Source organism: Fundulus heteroclitus, unplaced genomic scaffold (genome assembly GCF_011125445.2).
Source record: "Fundulus heteroclitus isolate FHET01 unplaced genomic scaffold, MU-UCD_Fhet_4.1 scaffold_44, whole genome shotgun sequence".
NCBI classification, from domain to species: Eukaryota; Metazoa; Chordata; class Actinopteri; order Cyprinodontiformes; family Fundulidae; genus Fundulus; species Fundulus heteroclitus.
The window spans coordinates 1,642,689-1,667,178 of record NW_023396857.1 but is presented as its reverse complement, the minus strand read 5'-3'; the positions used below and the strand labels follow the sequence as shown (position 1 = coordinate 1,667,178).

The 24,490-nt window shown below is 42.4% G+C and overlaps 1 protein-coding gene across 1 annotated transcript in view; it reads left to right on the top strand.

Annotated features, from left to right (window-relative positions):
• The window catches only part of col4a3 (collagen, type IV, alpha 3), a 40,873-nt gene that overhangs the window by 11,556 nt on the left and 4,827 nt on the right, over positions 1-24,490 (top strand). Inside the window, 47 exon segments of the mRNA XM_036131523.1 lie at positions 1,000-1,089; positions 2,052-2,096; positions 3,311-3,355; positions 3,625-3,687; positions 5,963-6,016; positions 6,088-6,114; positions 6,205-6,279; positions 6,888-6,950; positions 7,039-7,074; positions 7,470-7,517; positions 7,605-7,679; positions 7,761-7,805; positions 7,885-7,947; positions 8,034-8,078; positions 8,327-8,380; positions 8,468-8,509; positions 8,721-8,802; positions 10,394-10,429; positions 10,674-10,838; positions 11,007-11,099; positions 11,210-11,305; positions 12,596-12,666; positions 12,763-12,951; positions 13,164-13,332; positions 13,405-13,497; positions 15,311-15,415; positions 15,494-15,589; positions 15,849-15,858; positions 15,860-15,999; positions 16,398-16,511; positions 16,596-16,763; positions 17,020-17,109; positions 17,198-17,332; positions 18,015-18,113; positions 18,220-18,309; positions 18,463-18,602; positions 19,822-19,948; positions 20,024-20,104; positions 20,189-20,290; positions 20,557-20,604; positions 20,686-20,871; positions 21,886-22,016; positions 22,092-22,164; positions 22,474-22,545; positions 22,622-22,747; positions 22,838-22,936; positions 23,142-23,354. Coding sequence (XP_035987416.1) covers positions 1,000-1,089; positions 2,052-2,096; positions 3,311-3,355; positions 3,625-3,687; positions 5,963-6,016; positions 6,088-6,114; positions 6,205-6,279; positions 6,888-6,950; positions 7,039-7,074; positions 7,470-7,517; positions 7,605-7,679; positions 7,761-7,805; positions 7,885-7,947; positions 8,034-8,078; positions 8,327-8,380; positions 8,468-8,509; positions 8,721-8,802; positions 10,394-10,429; positions 10,674-10,838; positions 11,007-11,099; positions 11,210-11,305; positions 12,596-12,666; positions 12,763-12,951; positions 13,164-13,332; positions 13,405-13,497; positions 15,311-15,415; positions 15,494-15,589; positions 15,849-15,858; positions 15,860-15,999; positions 16,398-16,511; positions 16,596-16,763; positions 17,020-17,109; positions 17,198-17,332; positions 18,015-18,113; positions 18,220-18,309; positions 18,463-18,602; positions 19,822-19,948; positions 20,024-20,104; positions 20,189-20,290; positions 20,557-20,604; positions 20,686-20,871; positions 21,886-22,016; positions 22,092-22,164; positions 22,474-22,545; positions 22,622-22,747; positions 22,838-22,936; positions 23,142-23,354 — 4,309 coding nt within the window.

Sequence of the window (24,490 nt, the reverse complement as noted above, 5' to 3'; positions counted from 1 at the left end):
GAAGTTTATGGCTCTGGGTGTAATGAATCTATATAAAGTGTGAGTTTTCCCTTCCTTCAGTTGAATTAATACTGAAATACATGAATTTATTCACTGCAATTTATTGAGAGGAACATGAATTGCAGGCCAAATATAAAAGTGCTGTCAGTTAGTGTGAGGTCATAAAACGTAGAATATAACCGCCAACAGTCCATTGGCGTCTAGACGCTGTAAAACAGACGCTGTGATGTAGACGTACAGCCGGGATGTGCTAGAACATTACAGGGAGGAACCTGGCTGATATAACCCAACCTCTGAGAACAAATTGTGCTTGATTGCTTTGCTGCACAGATCAGACATCTCTTAGTATAAGATAATGTTTTACTCTGTGCTGGTTTAACGTTTTGATCTGATCTGATGTGACCTGACCTGTCTGGTTGAGTTCATGATTGTAATCCGACTTTGTTGAGTCTCTGTGGGCCCAACTCCACTTGTCTTCACGATAATCTCATAATGCATCCTGTATCTTACCCTAACACAACATCCAGGTTCAGTCAGGTCTAACTGGGGCAAAAATGTCATGGAAATTGGGCTGAATATTTATATTTTTTGTCCTGATTATTAATGAATGTGTGACGGACATTCAGTCATTTTCTACCCTCTGAGCTTCATCTTATCAAAGTTCCACTTCTTTTGTCAACTCTCCTGTAAAATGTCAACAGAATAAAAGTCTGAGTTCATCTGCAGGGACCTGTGCAGAGGTTTGTTGATGCTGCGGCCTGATTGGTCGCTGGTAGGGCACCTGGGACCACCCAGGTGTAAATTCTGATGATTTCTATGGCCAAAGAAAGAGAGAAAAGTCTGGTTCCTCTTGGCTGAACATGAAACACGTCCTTGTGTTGTGTCAGGGAAAGAATGCACCAGATGTGATAAATGACTGGCTTTAACTGGGTTTAGGGGCTCTGCTGCCCCTCAGTGGACAGAATCTAAACTTCACGTCCGTTTTTGTGTCACGCACAGGGGGAACCTGGGTACGCGGGAAAAACCGGATTACCAGGAGTAATGGGATTTCCTGGAGAGGAAGGTCATCAGGGCTCACTTGGGGAAAAGGTACATTCTTAATTTTATTATTACCTGGGTTGTACTTGGACCACATGTAGTGAAAAAGTGGAGACTGTGCACACTTAATTTATCTTTATTTGTGGCTCCAGGGCTGCTAACTAAACCGTGTGTCTAAGTGGCTTTAACTCATCACATTTATTTCTCCTTCATGTTCATATAAGAAAGATTTCTATAACTAAGAGCAATTTTAGAGAGAACTACTTACCAAACAGTCATGATGTTTGGCTGTGGGAGTGCCTCCTACTGTTCTACTGTGCAGCCCCAATATAATGTATGAATAAATCAATGACCGTCTGTAAGGTAAAACAGTACAATGGAATTAGCAGCTCCTCTCACGTAAGGTGTGATCATTAATAGTAATAAAACTGCATCACACACAACATTGTATATAAAATCAAAATCAAATGGGCAATCCGACAATCAGTCAGTCTCCAAATAAAATGTGATTCAAAATAACAAATAAAAACCAAGAAGAAAAGTCAAATTGTTCTAACCTATGATCAGAAAAAGGCAAAAAAAAAAACAACAAAAAAAATAAAATCATAAAATTAAAAAAGCTAAGTAGAACAATTGAAATGTGTTCCTTCACATCGCATCAAACGTAATACGACATATTAATGTCTGTAAACCATGAAAGCTTTGATTTGATGGATGTGAAACGATGAATAGATGGATGGATGATGGATGGATGGATGGATGGATGGACGGAGGGATGGACGGATGGATGGATGGATGGATGGATGGATGGATGGATGGATGGATGGATGGATGGATGGATGGATGGACAGAGGGATGGATGGATGGATGGATGGATGGATAAATGATGGATGGATGATGGATGGATGAATGGATGGATGGATGGATGGATGGATGGATAAATGATGGATGGATGATGGATGGATGAATGAAGCTCCTACCATAAATTTTAATCTACTCTTTCTTTTGTGAAGGGTGATCGGGGAAAAGCAGGCCTACCAGGAACGAAGGGCTCTCAGGTAAGACTGGCGATGATGACGATGATGATGACGATGATGATGATGATGATGATGATGATGATGATGATGATGATGACGATGATGATGATGAGGATGATGACGATGATGATGATGATGACGATGATGATGATGATGATGATGACGATGATGATGATGATGATGATGATGATGATGATGATGGCATGGTTGTTGGGTCCAGGCGGGCTGGTATCTCTGAGTATCTCAGAAACTGCTGATCTACGGGGATTTTCCCCCACAACCATCTCCAGGGTTTACAGAGAACGGTCAGAGACAGAGAGAATATCCAGAGAGCGGCTAAACGCCTTGTTGATGCCAGAGGAGAACGGTCAGACTGGTTAGAGCTGATAGGAAGGCAGCAGTAACTCAATTAACCACTCGTTACAACCAAGGTCTGCAGGAGAACATCTCTGAAGGTACAACACATCAAACCTTGAGGTGGATGGGCTTCAGCAGAAGAAGATAACACCGGCTGCCACTGCTGTCAGCTAAGAACAGGAAACTGAGGCTATAATTCACCCAGGATCACCAGAACTGGACAGTAGAAGATTGAAAAACGTTCTCTGGTCTGATGAGTCTCCATTTCTGCTGCAAGATACGGATGGTAGGGTCAGAATCTGACGTCAACATGAAAGCAAGGATCCATCCTGCCTGGTGGGGGGGGGGGGATTTTCCTGGCACACTTTGGGCCCGTTGGTACCAACTGAACACAGCCTACCTGAGTATTATTGCTGACATCTTCTGATGGGGGGAACACATCATGTCATGAAGCAGGAATCACCTCAGACTGGGTTCTTGAACAATGAGTTCACTGATCCACAGATCTGTCCTACAGAGCGTCTGCAGCGTCTGCGTGACGCTATCATGTTAATCTGGACCAAACTCTCTGAGGAACGTTTCTAGAACCTTGTTGAATCTATGTTACGGAGGATTAAGGCGGTGTGGGGGTCCAACCCGGTACCATCTAGCTGTACCTAATAAAGTGGCTGGTGAGCGTTTGATATAAGTGGGAATGTTTGACAATAATGATGACGAATATGATCTTATTGAGCTGATAATTGTGGTGATCATGTGTGTGATGGTGATACTGATGATGAATCAGGAGGTTCACATCCTGATTAAACTCTTAGTTAGGTCTAACTGAAACTAATTTCTATGTTTCTGATCCTGTTAACGCTTCAGTGCTTTGTTTCCAGGGTCTCCCAGGCAGACCAGGCTTTCCGGGGTCTCCAGGAATCCCAGTAAGTGCTAAAAAAAACGTTCAAACACTAAACTTGTCTTGTAAAAATCTAAAGTGTTGAATTCATGGACCCAGAATGACTGAGTTTCAAACCGGCAACCTTTGGAACCTCTCCAAGATGCAAATTTCCAGCTCCCCTTTCCACCAGGCCACCACTCCCACTCATCAGCACAGATGCTCGTCTTAAATGTTTTAACATTAAAAACTTCAGAAGAGAAGCAGCTGGTCTGTTTTATGATCTGTGGATGAGAATTCACGTTTGTTTTTCAGGGCATCCCTGGAAATGAAGGAGCAATCGGCAGACCGGGACTCCCAGGATGCAACGGGACAAAAGTAACAATAATTGTTTGGGGAAATTATTTCTCATTGCTGCTCATTTCGACTCAATGCAGCTAATTTACACCAAATCCCCACAAATACTGATTCCAGATACAGACAACTTTACATGAAAACACAACTCCACATTTATTACATAAAATCCCCATGAGAAGCCTAAAAATAAAAGTGTGCACACCTTTGCACTAATACCACGACGATGAACTTTTTCCTTCAGCTTCAGTCGTCAGTCGTGCTTTCAAGGCTTTTCGTGCTTTTCAGTCTGCTTCCATAAGTTCCCCAGATATCTTATATCTCTTGTCCAAAGTCTTCTTCAAGCAATCCCACAGATTTAGTTCCTTCATAAAGAAAATAAAAGCTTGGCCTCAAAATGAAACCTTCTTCATCATCAGCTCTCTGCCAGACACCACAAAGCTCCTCGCTCCATCAGGCTGAGAGATGGAGCGACCTTCATCTACGTGACCGAAGGTGAAGGTCGGAACGTAGACGCTTTGACACAAAGATATACCTTTTTTATTTCTAAAGAACTTAAAATACAACATAGCAGCTGTACAAACATAAAAACAGTAAAACAAATTTGCAAAAGAAATCAAAAACAACAAATACAAGGAGAATAGTTTAATATTAAGACACAGATATTACCTCACTCTGGGTTGAAAGCCAATGAGAAATAATGTGTTTTTAAACGAGTTTTAAAGGTGCAACAGTTCAGGTAAATAAGAAGGGCTAAGACCATTCAAAGACTTAAAAAAACAAACCGATGAATTTTAAAATGGTTTCGAAACTGAATAGGAAGCCAATGAAGGGACGCCAAAATCAGAATCATGTGCTCTGGTCTACCTGTACCAGTAAAAAATGGTGCAGCAGAATTTTGCACCAGCTTTAATCGTCAGAGGGAGGTCTGAGTTGCAGTAATGCAGACATGAATTAATTAAAGCGTGGATCTCTGTCTCTTAGTGAGGCCCAGAAAGGAAAGGTTTGATTATGACATGCGCCTCAGCATTTTCACCCCTAAATTTGTGATAGTGGACTTTTCGTATGGGGCCAAAGAAGTACAATCAAATCTGTGGATATTACCAGAACCACCATGTTTAAAAATAACAACCTGAGTCTTTTTTCTTAAAATGGAGGAAATTAAGTGCCATCCATCCCCTGATGCCGTCGAGACAGTCCAACAGAGACCATTATGTTCCACAGGGAAGTAGACCTGACAGTCATCCGCATATAAATGAACCTGCACACCATGCTTTCTGAAAAATAGAACCTAATGGCAAAAGATAAACCATCTATCATCACACTAAAACAGAAATGTAGGACCTAAACCACTGCAGAGCTGAACCAGTGATGCCCATCCTCTGCTCTGATCTGGAGCTCAGAATGTCTCAGTTCATTGTGTTGAAAGCAGCTATAAAATCCAAAAGAACAAATAAAACAAAAGTTTCCAGAATCCAGTGCTAAAAATATATCATTAAAACCCTTAAAAGAGCAGATTTAGTGCTGCCGTAGGTTTTGAATCCAGAATGGAAGACCAAAATTTCCAATTCATCCACAAAGGCCTTGAACTGGATATTAACAATTTTTTAAATTTTTTCTTTAAATAAAAGGTAGCTTGGAGATCGGTCTAAAGTTTGACAAAGAAAATGGATCAACGGCAGATTTTTTTAACAATAGTTGCGCCACAGCAATGTCTAAAATTGTTAGGTACCACACTAGACATCAAACTGCTGTTAAAGACCCGACAGACAGCAGGAAATACGTCCTAAAGAAAGCGTGGAGGAACAACATCAAGCGGGGAACCTGATTATTTGATCCTGATAACCAGTTTATCTAGGAAATAGGCTCCAAATGATTAAATACAGCAGGACAGGGGACCAGGAAGGAAGAGAAATACAAGTCCTAGTATTAACAATATGTCCAAGAAGAAATGGAGAAAGTTGTCACAAAGTTCTGTTGATGCTTCTGAAAGGGCGGAGTTGATTATATTATAAAGATAAAGCCATGTAAGTATATCATCAGCATAGAGAAAGGACACCTGGTACGGTTTCCTGATGAAGTGGCTTTTCTGACGCACACACTATAGAAATTATTACACTTTAGAACCGAACCACATTCTATTTTACTGTCATGTTTGTGTTTTCAGACCACATTTTTACCATAATCAAGGCTGGTGAAATACACCTGAGAGTTTTTAATGACAAACAATCCTGTTTTCTTCCTGTTCCCATGCATATGTCCTCTAAAACAATCAAATGTTCCTGCTATTGTCTACCAGGGAAGGGCTGGCGGGCCAGGATATCCAGGGAGGGCAGGACCTCCTGGACCACAGGTGAGTCCCTTTTAGTTGGAGTCAGACTCAAAGAAAAGGGAATAAAGCTAAAAATGAGCATTTTGTTTCAGGGACCCCAGGGGCCACGAGGGATGAAGGTTAGTCTCAGTCACAACCTGAAGATGTAAAGTCTGATCTGTACCAGTGTGCTGGGTAATCACGGCTTCAGACTCTCTGTTCGATTTCAGGGAGACACGATAGTCCCAACCCCTCAGCCGGTCATAAAGGGAGCGAGAGGACCACAAGGACCAAAGGGCAGAAAAGTAAAGCCATTATTATTATTATTATTATTATTATTATTATTATTATTATTATTATTATTATTATTATTATTATTATTATTATTGTTATTATTATTGTTGTTGTTGTTGTTATATTATTATTATTATTATTATTATTATTGTTATTTTTATTATTATTGTTATTTTTATTACTGTTGTTGTTATATTATTATAAGTAGTAGTATTATATTGTTATTTTTATTATTTTTATTATTATCATTATATTATTATTATTATTATTATTATTATTATTATTATCATCGTTATTGTTGTTATTAATATCATTATTATTATTATTATTAGTAGTAGTAGTAGTATATTGTTATTATTTTTTTTTTTATTATTATTATTATTATCATTATCGTTATTGTTATTAATAGTATTGTTGTTGTTTTTTTATTATTAGTAGTAGTAGTAGTATTATATTGTTATTTTTATTATTTTTATTATTATCATTATATTATTATTATTATTGTTCTTGTTGTTATATTATTATTATTATTATTATTATTATTATTATTATTATTATTATTATTATTATTATTATTATTATAATACTCTGGTTGGGTGGTGATTTCTTTTTGTTTCAGGGCGATGGTGGCGATAGAGGAGAAATGGGCTCACCAGGACCACCGGGACCCTTTGGACGTCCCGTACGCTTTATTTATTTTGTTTCTGAACTATTAATTGTAGATAATTTATAGTGATCAGATATTTATTTTTAATTTTTATTTTTTCCAGGGAAGACCAGGACTGCCAGGAATTGAAGGAGAAAAGGTTTGTGTGCTTACAGTTTAGAATGAGTTGATGTTGATTAGATTTAGTAATCTTGTTTGCGGCACTGAGACCCAACAGGACAAATATAAATATGTTTGTTACTGATGCTGTTTTTTTACTTTTATTTAGTTTATTACTGGTAGATTTGCCCGTTTCTGTTCTGTGATGAACTCAGACTGAAATTTACCAAGCAGGTTGTTGCAGCAGAAACGCCCACACTGTTAATTAACGGTTGTTTTTCAAGAATGATGCTGAGTAATTAAATTGGAATTGGCTTCCAGATTTTCTGGGTTCTTTATTGCAGATAAAGGGAATTTTGTAGATAACGTACCTGATGCTGTTGAAAGACGGATCTTCTCTATGATCAGCCTGAAACCGCCTGGTTTTCATTGCAGGGTCAAGAAGGGTCCAGTCCAACGAGCCCCGGTCCACAAGGACTAAAGGTGAACCAGCGGGTCCACCTGGAGACCACCGTGTTGTCCTCCATCTTTGTTTCCTCCACCTAAATGATCCACCTGTTGGGTTTTCAGGGTAAACGAGGACCTCCAGGAATCCCTGGAAAGCAAGGAATCAAGCTGTACGCTGAGGGACCCAAACAGCTGAAGGTACGCCTGACTCCACCTTTTACATGTCGGTGCTTTTTATGTCTCAGTTGTTTTCTAAGTTCTGTTTTTTTTGTCTTTAAGGGAGAACCGGGTGAAATTGGACAGAAAGGTGTCCGAGGACTTCCTGTGAGTCAAACCGTCCATCAGAAAACCAGCCTGACATTCAGACGTTGATTCCTTTTACTCACCTGCTGACTTCCTGCAGGGTGTACCAGGGAACCTCGGGATTAAAGGAGGAAAGGGCGATCGAGGTGAACCCGGCTCTGAGGTGAGAACTAAAAACATGAAATAACAGACGAGTTCAGCGCTTTTAACCACCAGCAGCAAATGTGACCGTTTGTGTTTGTGCTGCAGGGTAAACTGGGGAAGCAGGGATTATCAGGAGAGAGCGGACAGCAGGTAAACGCCAGAGTCGCCTTTTCTGACTGACTTTATGTAAAAATTAACAAAAACTCAACAACATTTGAGATAAACCACAGCTGTCCATCTAGGTTTGGTTCTTATATTAAAACAGAAATGATGGAGAACCTCTTAAAAAGAAAAAAGTGTAACATTCCTGTAGGAGATCTCTAAACTGAAACAGTTCCAAAGAGCTTTTTAAACATTTGAAGCGCAGAAAATGTCAGGACGTATTTGTTTCTGTGCAGGGAGAACCGGGAGATTCTGGCGCCGTCGGTCCTCCTGGCATTGATGGCTGGCCGGTGAGTTCTAGGTACCAGAACCATGAAGGCCGTGGAAGAGCTGGAAACGTGCTGTAATCATGTGTTTCTGCTGCTTTTATTCTCTAGGGGGAAAAAGGCGATCGAGGTCCTCCAGGTCTCCCAGGAGAAGTGAGTCTTTAGCTGTGTGCCAAATACGAGATAAAATATATTTAGATTTTAGCATTTCATTATGTTTAACAGAAGAGAACACTAACACACAGGATTGTTGGTCTTTGGGACTAACGGATAAAGATGCAGCCTTTGTCTGACTGAAGTGCTGCTGCTGTACTGAACAGCTAGTTTGTTGTTGGACCAAAAACATCTAATTTTGTTTTATTAGGTTTTCTATAACCACATAAATATAAAAGGACAGCGGGGTGTCCCCGGACCCTTTGGACCCCCAGGATTCCCAGGGATTCCAGGTATTTAACTATTAGATTTATAGAAAATCTGTTTTACTTTTTGTTTTTGTGTTTTTAGGTGGGTGGGAGGGGAATAAATGTTAGTTATATCTGTAATTCAGTTATCTGAATTCAGTTTATTTATAAACCATTAATTCACAACACATTCTCTCAAGGCACTTTACAATAAACTAAAATAAAGTCAGATTCCTACAGACAGATTCAGGTTATTAACAAACCTTCCACTCTTCATCCCAGGAAGTAACAGACTACCATGATGGCGGCTTAAATCGGATATACGCTCACAATTTAGCCAGTGGCAGGCGTGGAGACGTCACATCCAGATATAGCGACTCTGATAACAACAAATAAGAAATTAGCTCTATTTAGCAACCCCTCTAAGTCCTGCATGTAGATTTTAGTAACAATAAATATTAATGTGTGTTTGAGCGCTGGCAGCATGCCACAAACAGAGCGAGCGCCGTCATAAGCCCACATGTATGTATGTATGTACAAATGTATACAATGTATATGCACATACATACGCGTAGGTGCGTATGTAAGTAGGCGCATAGATATATGTATATATTTGAGTATATAGATATGTTTATATATATATATATATATATATATATATATATATATATATATTATATATATATATATATATATATATATAGACCACTAAGAATGTAAATGAGACATCATATGCCCATTCCTATTTCCTTTTTTGTATTTTTTGGTATTCTTTTTGATCCATTGTATATATGAAGATTCACTGTATATAACTGAATGCACCTTCCCTACTCTGCACCTTCTTGTATGAGCCGATGTGACGAGTGAATTTCTCCATTGTGAGATCAATAAAGACTATCTTATCTTATCTTATCTTATCTTATAAACCGCAGGAATTATGGTAGCTACTGTGTTAGCATTAGCAGAGATTTTAGCTTTAGCTGCTGAGATTACAGAGGCACGGTTTAGCTTATTTCTAGACATTTTTGTGCTGTTTAGTGAGACGAGATGAAGGCTAAACTTAAAATGGTATTGTGAATATTCCATATTCACAATCTGATTTTTCTACCTTCTGGAAGAAAAACTTAATAGATATAAATATTTATTCATCCCTACCTCCGTCAGATTAATAAATAAGGTATGCATATGGTACGTGGATGTATGGAGGCGATTTTGATCACTTGGTTTGCTCTGTTGGTTGTTATTGGAATCTGTGTGCTCCGGTATATTTATGTTTGGAGATTTGTATTGAGCAATACGTGTTTTTGTTTCTGCATTTACTTTTGGTGTAAAGTTCAATATGTGTATTTGATGTTTATTGTCTTTTCATAGTAGCAGTTTTATCTAATCTTTTTTAGCACATGTTGTCTAAGGCGGGACAATAACGTCTAATTAAGGTGTTGGTTGGTCACAGGTGTGACTCTGTTTGTATTTTTACATTTAACATTCAGTGCTCTCAGCGCTGCCCTCTGGTGGTCAGGAGGGATGAAATAGAACTGCATCAGTTTGCTGTGCCGTGTTTTATTATCTAATGGATGATATGAACTGATGTGCCACAGAATAGATGACGTCAGAAAACTTCTGTGATCTGTTGCAGGACTGATTGGTTTTCCTGGACTGAAGGGCGAATCAGGTAAACAATTATTCAGTGTTCCTGTTCTGCCAACGTCTGGTTTTGTGTTGATTGAACCGATTCAAGATTCAGAACTGACATTTTATAAACTGGCCAAAGTTTTATATGGAACCAATTTAAAGACTTGAATCTGGTTTTGACGTGGACTAAATGTAGAAATTTGACTTCCCTCATATTAACGTAACTCACTCCCTCCTTTATGTGTCCTGACATCCCTGTGCCTGCATGTATTGTCTCCTTCCAGGTGTGGCCACCAATGGACCACCAGGCTCCCGGGGACCACCGGGCTCATCTGGTCCCCGAGGAGAACCAGGAGTACCAGGGCCTGTCTTTCAAGGACCTCCAGGATATGACGGACTGCCCGGAGCTCCTGGAGCTGAAGGAGAGCAGGGAGATCCAGGAATACCAAGTAGACTGATGTTCCTCTTTGTTCTTTAAGGCTATATTTCTGCTGGTCTGATCAGAGATGTATCACCCTAACAGCAGATAAAACAGATAGTGATGCACACCTCTGTAACGGCTCAGCTCTATTTAGAAAACTCCCAGCAGCTTAAACCTGGTGTCACTTTGCCCTCAGATTATGTGTTGAGAGGAGCTGGTCCTCCAGGAGATAAAGGCTCAAAGGGCCCGACTGGTTCTACTGGACTGAGAGGGGAGGGTGGGCAGAAGGGTGAGTAAGGATCTTTTAGTCTTACCCGGCCCAGAACTTCACGTCTGGCAAAAACCTGCACTCATTTTAGTTTCAAGTTTAAAATGTTTGTCATTTTTCTGTTTCTTCAGGCCTAAAAGGGGAGATTTGTAGAGTCTGCAATGTTGATTATGGCCCTCCAGGACCACAGGGACCACCAGGGGAGCCTGGTCAATGTGGGTTGCCAGGTAAGTAGCATGTCTCCCCAGTCTTCTCTCCAGGACAAGTCTAACCATGAAGGCTCAGCCAAGTACAGATAGCTTAGAACAACCCAGTCTCACTGAAAACGTGTAATATCCTCGTTGGTCCACAGGGGGAAACGTAGTAATGTCTCCGTGATACATTTCAATCCTACGTTGTTTGGCTTGTTTATTTAGGTTGGCTTGAAACTAGGTCACATGACTATCAAGAACATGGCTGCCGTTCCTCGTTCTGTGTGGATGAACTCAACATTTATAGAAAGTATCTGCACAAAGATGCATTTTGATGACATTTCTAGCGAGAAGTCTGCATAAAATTCCTTGTTCTGGGCGTGTAGACATTTTATTTGGTAGTTTTTCAACCCTTTTTTAAAAAGCTGTTTCAATGGAAGCATTTTTTTTCCTTCAAAACTTTTAGTGAACTTTATATGAAACACAGAACAGTCTGTCCACAAGTCATGAAGAACATTAATCAACACACCATCATAACACGAAGTGTCAGGAGGTACATAACTCAGTTTTTATAGAGGATCTTTGAAGGAAATGCATTTTCTTTATTGTGCAATTATACACCCTGTTGCATATCAATCTGAGGTTCTGAAAAAGTAAACATGTGCAGCATCATCTGGCAAGTATCTAAGTGAACACATAACTCATTTATAACAGTTTATTATGCATTAATTAAGGACAGGCAAGAGAAAACTAGCCGGTTTCTTGCCAAATAGTGAGACTAATCTGTTCAACTCTATATTTCAGAGTAAGTTACTACCTTGTAAACACAAACCGGTCATTTTGTCTCTTGCTCACCCATAAAGTCCCACTAAGTGACATTTCTACCTTAATACATCCTCTGCTAAGTCCCTGTGAAGGTAATCTAAGTGTTTATGAGACATGTAGGCGGTTTGTGGCTCTGTTCTCGTTCTCACGGTGAGACGAACAGATTTACAGCAACTGTTACTAAGTCCGCTTATTATAAACGACTTTGGGCTTCCTTCTTTCTAAAGTCACGGGTTGCAGGGTTTTTTTTGGGCTTGTTTCCAAAAGTGAAGTCACTTATTTGGGGTCTGTAATAAATGATGATAAACGAGTTATAAAGAGACCCGCTATTGCTGGCACGCTACAGACACCGTGAGTAAAACCAAAACATCCGTCCACCTCTCCACCTTCACACACTCCTTCCTTCCCGTAGAGAAATATGCTAGACGCCTCATTATGAGCTGTTATTCTGTGAGACTGGGCTGCTCAGAACCTCCTGACTTTCTCTCACCTTGGTCCCAGGTGCACCTGGTTTCTCAGGACCTGCAGGTGATAAAGGTGCCAAAGGGGCTGTAGGCCCACCTGGACCACAGGTGAGTTCTGCTTTTATAGCTTAGGTATCTCACAGTCAAAGAAAACAGCATTGATTTAGAAAATTTAGCAATGACTGACTGTACTATGTTGACCAGGGTTCCTTTGGCTTTCCCGGCGTCCCGGGGCGCCCAGGACCTCCAGGTGAGCCGGGTGTTATTACTAGGATCGGGCTGAAGGGGGATGAAGGGAACAGGGGGGATCCTGGGCCCCTGGGACGGGCAGGGAGGGATGGATCTCCAGGAAGACCAGGTGCTAAAGGTGATCCAGGACAGAAAGGAGACCCGGTGAGTTCTGTTTATTTAATATGTAGAGGCAGGAAACCCAATATTTATACTTAACGTCTTCCTTTACAACCAAGTGTTTGCTATATTTAAACTTTTTGTAATGTTTTCATCACAATTACCAGCAGAACCAGTTGATGGTTGTCAGAAACCCTTCAGTTTCACCCTCTGGGGTAACAGTCCTGCTTCCTGTAAGGTTTATTTGCTGCTTTCAGGGTCCTCCAGGACTGAAAGGGGACCAGGGCCCTCCGGGCATCATGGGTCTCAGAGGACAGGCAGGGCAGATGGGGCCTAAAGGACAACTTGGTGTCGGGGCTCCGGGGCCTCCGGGGCCCAAAGGAGCTGACGGATTACCAGGAGAGCCCGGAAGACCCGGACCTCAAGGTGGGTTTAAGGAGATGTGGGCCGACCAGAAGCTGTTCCCACAGCACAGAATGACTGGTCCGTTTGTTTCAGGGGAGAAAGGCGATCCAAGGGAAGCCAACGCCTTTCCAGGAGATCCAGGCCCCAGAGGCAAGACGGGTCGATGTGGGAGCGCCGGGGCCAAAGGTAGGAGCTGTGGACTCTGCTTCCGTAGAGTCCTAATTTACCGCTTTTACTCCCAGAACAGCCGGTGGTGGGAAGAAATCACCTGAATGTGTCCCGGTGCAGAAGGCTGGAGCTTATCCAGCTCATCCAACCGCGGCTCATCCATCCTTCATCCAACCGTGGCTCATCCGTCCTTCATCCAACTCACCATGCTCTGCATCAAGCTGCTTCTCCACAGCGACACAGTGAAAAACGGATAAAATCATGGAGATATAGACTTTCAATTCAATTCAATTTTATTTATATAGCACCAAATCATGAAACATGTCATCTCAAGGCACTTTACAAAGTCAATTTCAATCATATTATACAGATTGGTCAAAAATTTCCTATATAAGGAAACCCAGCAGGTTGCATCAAGTCTCTCCAAGCAGCATTCACTCCTCCTGAAAGAGCGTAGAGCCACAGTGGACAGTCGTCATCATTGTTGATGGCTTTGCAGCAATCCCTCATACTGAGCATGCATGAAGCGACAGTGGAGAGGAAAACTCCCCTTTAACAGGGAGGAGAACCTCCAGCAGAACCAGAACCAGGCTCAGTGTGAACGCTCATCTGCCTCCACCCACTGGGGCTTAGAGAAGACAGAGCAGAGACACAGAAAGCTCAGAAGCTCACATTGACCCAGGAGTACTTTCTATGTTAGAGAAGACAGAGCAGAGACACAGAAAGCATAGAAGCTCACATTGACCCAGGAGTACTTTCTATGTTAGAGAAGACAGAGCAGAGACACAGAAAGCACAGAAGCTCACATTGACCCAGGAGTACTTTCTATGTTAGAGAAGACAGAGCAGAGACACAGAAAGCACAGAAGCTCACATTGACCCAGGAGTACTTTCTATGTTAGATGGTAATAGAGGATGATCTGCCTCCCCTGATGATGTCACAGCTAACAGAACACCAGACCAGGTGTACCTTCTATGAAGATAAAAGAGAGAGAACAGAAAGTTAAAGCAGAAATGACAACACATAATGCATAATTGAAGAACAGTAGAACTCAGCAGAGTGAGAGAAATAGATCCTGATGTCCTCCAGCAGCCTAAGCCTATAGCAGCATAACTATAGAGATAGCTCAGGGTAACATGAGCCACTCTGACTAGAAGCTTTGTCACAAAGGAAAGTTTTAAGATTAGTCTTAAAAGTAGACGGGGTGTCTGCCTCACGGACCAAAACTGGGAGTTGGTTCCACAGGAGAGGAGCCTGATAGCTAAAGGATCTGCCTCCCATTCTACTTTTAGAGACTCTAGGAACCACCAGCAGACCTGCAGTCTGAGAGCGAAGTGCTCTGTTAGGAACATACGGGGTAATCAGAGCTCTGATATATGATGGAGCTTGATTATTAAGGGCTTTATACGTTAGAAGGAGAATTTTAAATTCTATTCTTGATTTAACAGGAAGCCAATGAAGGGAAGCTAAAACAGGAGTAATATGATCCCTCTGGTTGATTTTCATCAGAACTCTTGCTGCAGCTGATAATAAAATCATAGCTTCACCTTCACTGAGAGGACAACCTCAAGAATATTTGTCTGCTTTATTAAAACACTGAGGAGGCTGGATGACAACTTTTAAAGCGTCGGTTTTCTGTAGTAGGCAGATATTTTCTTCAGAGGTTGAAGGATGTTTTGCACTAATGAATTATTAAGCCATCATAAAACAGTATTTTGTCACACCTGTATATCTTAATTGTACGGTAAAGATTGACCGTATGATTGGCAGTCCTGGAAAGAAATCTTGATCTTTGTGGTTCTGCCTTGTTGCTTTCCTCCTTTGGTCTCAGGTGTGAGAGGACCTGCAGGTCCTCCAGGAGTTAGAGGTCAGAAAGGCGAAGAGGGGAGAGCAGGTTCTTCTCGCCAAGGGATGCCAGGCAGCAAAGGGCCGAAGGGTCAGATTTGGCTTTCTACATTCTGACAGTTTTTACAGAAACCAGATGGAAATCTTAAATACAATGTTCTTTCATCAGGAAACAAGGGTTCCAAAGGAGAGGCAGGTCTTCCCAGTTATGGCTTCAAGGGACGAGAGGGGCCACCAGGGCCCCCTAGGGACCCCTGGTCAAAAGGTAGCGTAACACCTGATGGATCCTGAGACATAAACCGTCATAGCTGAGATGAGCTTGTGTCTCCTTCCACCGTCTCTGGCTGAACAGAACCGGCCATCAGCCCATAAATGAGCAAAACCTGATCTGATGCCTGAACTTTTCCCTTTTGAACCAAACTGAGACAGATTGAACTAGAGAGAAAAGTTTGAGTAACAAACCTTTGAGTTTAATCTTTGTTGCTACGGCTTAACTTCCCTTCTCGTGGTCTCTGTGGTCAAAGGGGGACCGAGGCGTGTCTGCGCCTGGTGAGAGGGGCCAACAAGGCGCTCAGGGAGAGGAGGGCTCCCTGGGACCACCAGGAGTCCCTGGACCTCCGGGACCAGAAGGATTTCAGGGACCTTCAGGACAAGATGGTCGTCCAGGACCAAAAGGTAGCAGGACTCCACTTTGAATCTTTGGCTCATCTTCCCAGTTTGTAGTGACTGAGACCTGGAATCCAAGGTTTTACTGCGCCTCTTATAGCGGCAGCACAAATCTTTCAGTCAGCAGTTTATCATCACAGAGGACGGAGGTTCTCAGGTCTGCAACTCTTTACGTTCCACCTCCAATTACTAAATAAAGTTTTAAAGGCTCTGCAGTCAGTGAAACAGTAGCTAGCTAACACCCATGTTATGTTCCTTGCTCCTGACCTACATGTGATGGTCGGCGTCTGTGTAGACACTTGGAGAACAGAACAAGTTCTAGAACCAGAACGCTTTAGACCTGAAGTCCAGCCGGATTCTGCTTGTCTGAGGAAGGAACAACCTACCTGAGCTGAAATCTATTCCAGGTGAACGTGGTCTGGATGGAGTTCCTGGTCCTGTTGGTCAGACTGGATGCTGCCACCCTGGAGCTCCAGGACCCAGAGGAGTGCAAGGTCCACCAGGTTTCATTGGATTCCGAGGTATAAAAATATGATAAAAACAGAGCTGTCAGCTAAATTCTGACTCTACAAGAACAAACCATGTTTACATTGTCGTTCTGTAAGGGATCGCTGGACCAGCCGGTCCAAAGGGAGACCGTGGGATCCCAGCCTCAGGAGCCCGCGCACTGAAGGGGCCCAAAGGGCAACAAGGAGCTGATGGTGCTGCAGGGATGGTTGGAGTGGTGGGACAGAAAGGCCAGAGAGGGAGCACAGGGATGCCCGGAGGTCCAGGTAAAACAATGGTCACATACTTTGATCAAAGTATCAAGCATCGACATTTTGACTTCTGCTCAGGCGTTCTTGTCTTTGCTGGGTTTGTTTTATTAAGAACGTAACTGGGTGCCGGTTTTTATTGTAAACCACGACTTAAAATAAAGATGATGTGGCAAAACAAAAGTTATGAAAGATCAAATAAATGTGAAGAACAGATGTGGATGGTCAGGAAAATATGACTACTTCAGGAGAAATGGTGATGTTTGTGTTTTAGGGAGAAGGGGGGACAGCGGGCTCCCAGGACCCTTTGGGAGTCCAGGAGCAGATGGAAGACCAGGAGAGTCCGGGAGTCCAGGACCAACAGGTTTTATTTAACAGTGGGTCGACGTTGTTTTTATGGCATCTTGTAATTGATTCTCTCTGAGCCTTCTCTGCCATGATCTGTCTCTTAGGTCAGAAGGGTATAGATGGACCAGCGGGTTCTCAGGGGCCTTCAGGAGACCCAGGGGACAGAGGGGAGACTGGACCAAAAGGAGTCTCAACAAACATCATGAGATCAGGAGAACCGGGGGATCCTGGAGTCCCAGGTATCGTGTTCTGTCTCGCATCAGTAGGAGTTTTTAATTATCTTTGCAGAAATCCTTGGAGTTCCTCGGAGGTCAACTTTGGGGTCTCTAGTGTTGCTTTTTGTTGCTTACCATGACTGCATGTATTAAAGTAATTTGCTTAACATAGAAATACCTCCAGTGTCTGTGAAAGCTGTTTTTTTGTTTCACGTCTGTAATCAGTAAGTTTTTGCTTTTTACTTTTTAATAATTTATTTTACTGACCAAGTTACTCCTGTTAGACTGTTTCCATTTGGGTCCTACTCTTAAGAACCACTCCCCTAACAGAAGTGAGATTTTAACTAACCTTGTCCTTCATATAAACACACTAGAAACTTGAGAATCTGCAGAAATATCACCTATAATCTCTAAAGAGCCCAGAAAAGGTCCCAAACACTGAGTCTTTTTCAGGGCTTCATTACTTGTGGTGTCGGCCCATAAATAATGATCTCAACATGTTGCATGAATGTCTGACTGAAAACTGCTAAAGCCATCCTGTCCTCAGCAAAACTTTGGGGGTGGGTTAGGGTTCGGTTCTTTGTTGTACCCAAAGAATCAGAAATCTGAGGCACTAAAGGATTCATGGTGTCTGGGTCAGTGCATTCACTAATCTCCATGGGCTCATTACTCTTAATTTTCCATTTGTTTCCCAACCTTTGATCAGGGCCCATAGGTCCTGCTGGTCAGAAAGGAGAAAGGGGCCTCCCAGGGCCTCAAGGGCCAGACGGCTTTAATGGAGAACCTGGATTCCAAGGGCCACAAGGTAAACCATTGACTGCACTATGCTAACTACCAACCCTGGCATAAAACAATAGATGGTGCCACTGCTTTTATTTAAGTCAATCAAATGAAGCGTGTCTTTGCATCAGGACTTCCTGGAGATCCAGGTAGAGATGGACAGAAAGGTTGTCCTGGTAGCACTGGACCCCCAGGTGACAAGGGACTGACTGGCCCACCAGGTAATGCAACCTTTACACCACCATCAATCCTGCTAATCTGTTAATTCAACATTTAGACAGAATGACTGTTGCATCTAAATCCTGCAGCAACATTACCCTCCTCCTTTAAACCTGCAGTTTCAGCTCTGTAAGCTCTCCTGATGTTTTCCACAGGTTGTCAGGGTGAGAAAGGTGCCAAAGGAGCTTGTGGTGACCCTGGTCCAGATGGTGCACCAGGACATAGCGGACCTAAAGGCATTAAGGGGGAACCAAGTCCAGCTGGACCAGAAGTTAAAGGTTTTCCTGGAGAGATGGTACTGCACACACATACTGCTCAGTCCTCCTTCCATCCGTAGCAAACATGGCGGGTGTCCAGGTTTCTGATGGATTACACCTGGAGACATCAAGGAATGGCTTCCAGGACATCAATACATTATAATAATGGATCATGTTTCTGCTCGTTAATTATGATTTTCATTCCTGCCATCCATGTTATGTTTTTACATTTTTGGGTATGAAGTGGGGTGAACCATGGACCGGGTTAGGGCAGCACAAAGACACAGGACAGGCACACACACACACACACACACACACACACACACACACACACACACACACACACACACACACACACACACACACACACACACACACACACACACACGTCTGGAGGAAATTAAAAGTGACCAATTAATCTAACAGATATTTATGGATCTCACATTGTACTGGCAGAACATGTCTGCTCCAGAACCAGCAACTGAACCAGCCTGGCACTTTGGGTCCTTCTACCGTTTCTATCTTCTCAGAACAGGAAATTTACTCTTGAAATGTTCTTCCAAGTATTTTCTATGATCTCTAAAATCTGAAACAACCCAAAATAACAAAACGTCCTTAAACCATTCAGCTGGTTTAGATAAAATGTCCTTTTTAAAAACTCAAAGCTGAACAGCACAAAAGCTGTCTGACAGATGAAGTTCCTGAGTTCCTTTTGAAATGGTCCCACTTTGGAATGAAGCAGATTAGTTTGTCTGAACAGAAATATATATTTTATAAAGGATGTTATCAAATCTTTATTGGTAAGAGTTGAGGCCTCTTTATAGTCTGCAAGAACAGAGAAATCACTTCTTTTACATGATGGTGAACACGAACACAGTTCCTCCTAAAAAAAAAAAAACTTTCAGACTTCAGAAGAACTAAAGCGCAGAACATTTCAGGAAGTCTTCATAGCTTCATCTTCTACTGCAGCCTGAAACCTTTATATTTGTTGGAGAGCATGCATGAAAAATGTCCTGTCCAGGTTATTTATAATTGACAGAATGACGCCATTGTGTTCCTGCAGCCCCATTTCTTTGTTCTTGCAGAACATGGTCTTTAGTGGGATGGATGACATTTACTGCCAACATCCTGGATAATGGAGGATTCACAGTTCCAGCTTTGTCATTAAATAGTGACGGAGAACTTCTAAGCTCTGGATTCAGTTTAATATTCATCTTTGAGCGTTGGATCCAATTATCGTTCTTGTTTTTCCTGAAGGGGGATTCTGGGCCTCCAGGTTATCCAGGTCTAAAAGGACCACCAGGAGAATATGGAAATGTTGGTCTTCCAGGTACAACAGGCTGCTGTGGACCTCCAGGACCTCCAGGACCACCTGGATGCAAAGGTCTGATAGATATCATCATAGTTTCCATGTAAAGTTTAACATCAGTCTAAATAAAAACTTTACTTTTGACCCCAGGTCCTCCTGGGGATCCAGGTGAGAAGGGCTATAATGGCCCTCCTGGGAGATGTGGACCTCCAGGGCCTCCTGGAACCCCAGGTGTGTAAACTAATAACCTGATTATTGACAGACTGCTGCCTTTGGTTTGAGTCGCTGTACTCTTCAGTCTCTCCTCTTCTTCAGGATTCATGGGTCCTCCTGGAAATCCTGGTCCACCCGGACCCAAAGGAAACCAGGGGAGGGATGGGATTCCTGGACCTGATGGAGAAAAAGGAGCCATGGGATGTAAGAGGATGAATAACCGACGGGAATACATAAAATCTGAGTAAAGTATTGTGCTGACTGAGAGGCTTGGGTCAGTCAGGCTTACAGACAGAACCAGAACGCGGCAGCAGGTCCGTCATAACGAGCTTTCACTGATGCTGTATGATGATCTGTGAGCTTTTAGTTTACTGTAGGGTCAGACAGGAACCATGCAGGTCTTCATGGAGCAGGGAACCTCATGGTGGTCTGTTCCTGGTTTATGTTCTCACCTGCGTCTTTATCTGCAGCATGCACATCTGGATCCAAGGGACCACATGGAAGCCAAGGTCCACCTGGTAAGGCGTTGCTTTAAATTTGATTTGTCGTTCACCTTGATTTCAGAAAGTTGCTGTAAATCCACGTTCTTCATCCTCTAGGATGTCCAGGGGAGCCGGGTCCAACTGGTCCCTGTGGCCCTCCTGGTCCATGTGGCCCTGCAGGAAACCCAGGCGTCCCGGGTCCTGCTGGCCCCTCTGGTCCTCCTGGCTGTCCTGGACCAAAGGGAGTCTGCATCGATGGACTGAAGGGAGAAAATGGATGTCCAGGACCAAAGGGACCCAAAGGTGACCAGACACATCAGTGGAGTTTAGTCTGAAGTTTAACCCTAAGGAGTGAAACTTAAACCACATCTTACAGGTTATGTAGTCAAAAAGCACGTGAAGCAGAGTTGGACAAAGTTTGCAAACTTTACAAAAAAAGGCAATTAAGTTTAAGATCAGTTTAGCATAACTTCTTTCTATTAAGTTCAGCAGCTTCGTTGAAATGATTCAAGAAGGTTGTTAATGTTGAACCGGTGGTGGAACTGGCATTAGGTAGAGTTAGGTAACCAGAATTTTTGTTGCCCGCAGTTTATCCAAATATTTATGATTAATTTGATCTCTGTTTTACCTGTTTGGTATCATCATTTTATAACCTTTGTGTTTTATTAGCTGTGTGTTGTCGCAATAAATTCACCAAAACTCATTTTTGGATCTGTCATCATATCCTCTGCGTGTCATAAATCTGTAAAACATTGGACCTTACCTTTATTCTCAGTGGCTATTGGTTTGGAAAGGAAGCCGCAACAACAAAAACACGGTTTAGATATAAACAATAAAAGAATATATGAGCAAACAACAACAAAAGTAAAACAATAATTGGCACGATGACAGCAACTCAGAGATGTTTTTCACAGAATAAATTATTTTAAAAAGATGGGTTTTAAATGAGGACAAAGAGTCAGAATCACAGAGAAAGTTAATGAGATAGGGGACCATGTAAGATAAAGCTCTGCACTCCAGGATGGATGAAGTGAAAAAAAGAGTTTTATTTGTATTTTTATTTTTTTGGTGGGGGGGGTGAGATAGATCTGTCAGGTACGGATGTGTGAAGATATCAAGAGCTTTGAGCAAAAAAGCAAGGAAAAATTCAGATTTCTCAGAGTTAAGGTTGAAGAAGGTTTGACTAAATTATGACTTAAATATGAATTTAAATAAGAATCCAGCTCCTCATTTATACTGAATTCAACCACAGAGCAAGCATTAGCAGACCTCAGATGAAGAAAATAAAATAAAACAGTTTAATCTTTCGTTCTGTAGGCCCACCTGGATGTAAAGGTCCTCCTGGTCCTCCAGGTCCTGCTTGCAAAGGTCATAAAGGACATAAAGGAGTCCCCGGTCCCCCAGGACCACCTGGTCCACTTGGTCACCCTGGTCCTCCTGGGAACGTTGTGAGTGAAACACACACAGTGAATTTATTGATATGTTGGGTATTTGGATATTTATTGATAAATTTGTGCTTCCAGGGTCCGTGTGGAAGGCCTGGACCTCCTGGAGATAAAGGCTGCCACGGACCGATTGGAGAAAAAGGACCAGTTGGTAGGACGAGGGTTGACATTGTGATTTCTGTTCAACAAAACCTTAAAGAAGTGGCAAAGACTCCAAATCAAATAAATTCAGTTCATCTACGTATTTATCACCAAATCCACTGTAAATGTGATCTCCAGTCACTTAAGCTCCGCTGTTGGTCCTCACATCCCAGTCTTTAGATTCCTCTGATAGACCTTCTGCTGAGACAGGAGAACGAGATGTTTGCAGGACATTGAGTTAAACCGTTTTCATCGTCTAATCTCGCGGGTTGAATGTGAGACATTGTTGGCCTTAACAGAGTTCCTGTGTGTGTTTCAGGTATGAAAGGGGAGAGAGGACAGACAGGTTACCCTGGACCAATCGGACGTCGAGGACTTCCTGGGAGGGAAGGTCAGATTTATCAGCCACGCTTGAGAATGGAGGGTTTTTGGATTGTTACTGTTTTACTTAACATTGGTTCCTGCAGGAGAACGGGGGATGGACAGACGTCCTTCTGTGGTGTTCTTTCCTGGAGAACAAGGTGGAATGGGAGAGCCGGGGTACAGGGGGAGAACCGCAGCCCCAGGTTCCACCGGGAGAAGAGGACCTGAGGGTTCGTCAGCGTCACTGCAGGAAATGTCTGAGGCTGTTATCGTGTCTTGAAGAACAGGTTTCATGCTGTTTGGTGTTTCACTGGTTCCAGGTTTGAAAGGCAGGCGTGGAGAAAGAGGTCAGATGGGACAACCTGGTAATCCTGGACTGAGAGGAGAAGATGGAGACAAAGGAGCGATCGGCCAGAGAGGTAGGACCATAAACCAGGTTAGGTCTAATATCTGACTCCAGGACTCTGGCATGTCACTAAAATATAAAGTCATTTATAAGTCTACCTAGAGACACCAATAAAGAGTTAATAGATGGGTTATTGAATTTAAAAAGGTTCTGGATGCTCAACAGAGTTTCCTGCATTTTGGGGAAAAGATGACGTGAAACTATCTCTGTGCTTTCAGGTGAGGATGGAGACCGTGGCAACAGAGGAGCTAAAGGTCGTCCTGGTCCTCCAGGAGCGTACAACCCGTCATCTGGGATGAATGGCTTCCTGTTTACTAGGCACAGCCAGAATCGCTTTATCCCTCCATGTCCTGACGGATCCTCCTTCATTTCTGACGGATACTCTCTGCTCTTCATCAACGGCTACAGCCGGGCTCACGGGCAGGACCTGGGTAGGCCAGCGCCGCTGCTTTATCCTTCCTTATCACAGACGGTTCACTGTCTAATAATGAAAACAAGTTGGAGCATTTAACCAAACATCATTGGGGTCTTTTCTGCTTTTTTGAGTTAATGGTTCACAGTATTTATTGAATAAGAAGCATTCAGTTACTCCTACCAGCTTCAGGTACAACTGAGATCCACTTGAAGCTCATCACCACTTACTGAATTACTCAACATGTAGCATGTTAGCATTTTTTCTGCTTAGTGATCCGTCTTTTCTGGAGTTGAACCACCCAACTATGCGGTATTAAATCATATATGCCAAGAAAAAAACATTCCTTATTGCATAATCAAATATCTATTACAGGTTGACTCTGTTGGGGCGCGCAGAGAGTAGCTAGCTGGAAATCTCCGTCTAGCATACAACAAACTGATCGGCTAGCTATGTGAAATATTTATGACCTTTGTCTGTGGTTTGACAACGGAGAGTTGGTATCGATCCAACTGTGTCATGTTCAACAAGTCCCAGGTTCTCATTTAAAAACCTAGGAAATGCAGAAAATGGAGCCTAAAGGTTGCTAAATACTCCACGAGAGCTGAGAAATCAGTTCTTGCACTTAGGGGGGAAGAAAAAGATGAAAGTTTGTTTGGACTCCATCTTTTCATACTTCCCTCACACTCCTAGAAAAGTTCAGGGGCAGCAGTGATTTTTGAAGGGAAATTGCTTGCAGGTGTTTTTGCGCATGGCTTTAAAAATTGGAATTATTTTGGCGTACGCAAACTTTAAGTATAGATCCTATGCAACGTTTCATAAATGAGATGCCTGGTTGGTAAAACGCAGCAGATATGAACTCTAAAGTAGAGCAGCAGTCGGTGGTAAAAACAATTAACAGTGTCAACAGAGGTTTCCCAAACAGGAATGGCGACATTTTAGCGTAAACAGAGGATTTCCTGGTTAGCTAACGGCGGTTAGCCTGATCCCAGTTAGTCAGTGAGTTCATTTAGAACAGGAGGAGAAATAGCTGCACAGTGAAGGAGGTATTATAGTAGATATTACACAATGCATTTAACCGTACTTCATTGCAACAAGGGTGGAAATAATGAATGGCCTTTTTATACATCACATTGAGATGTATAAAATGAGAAT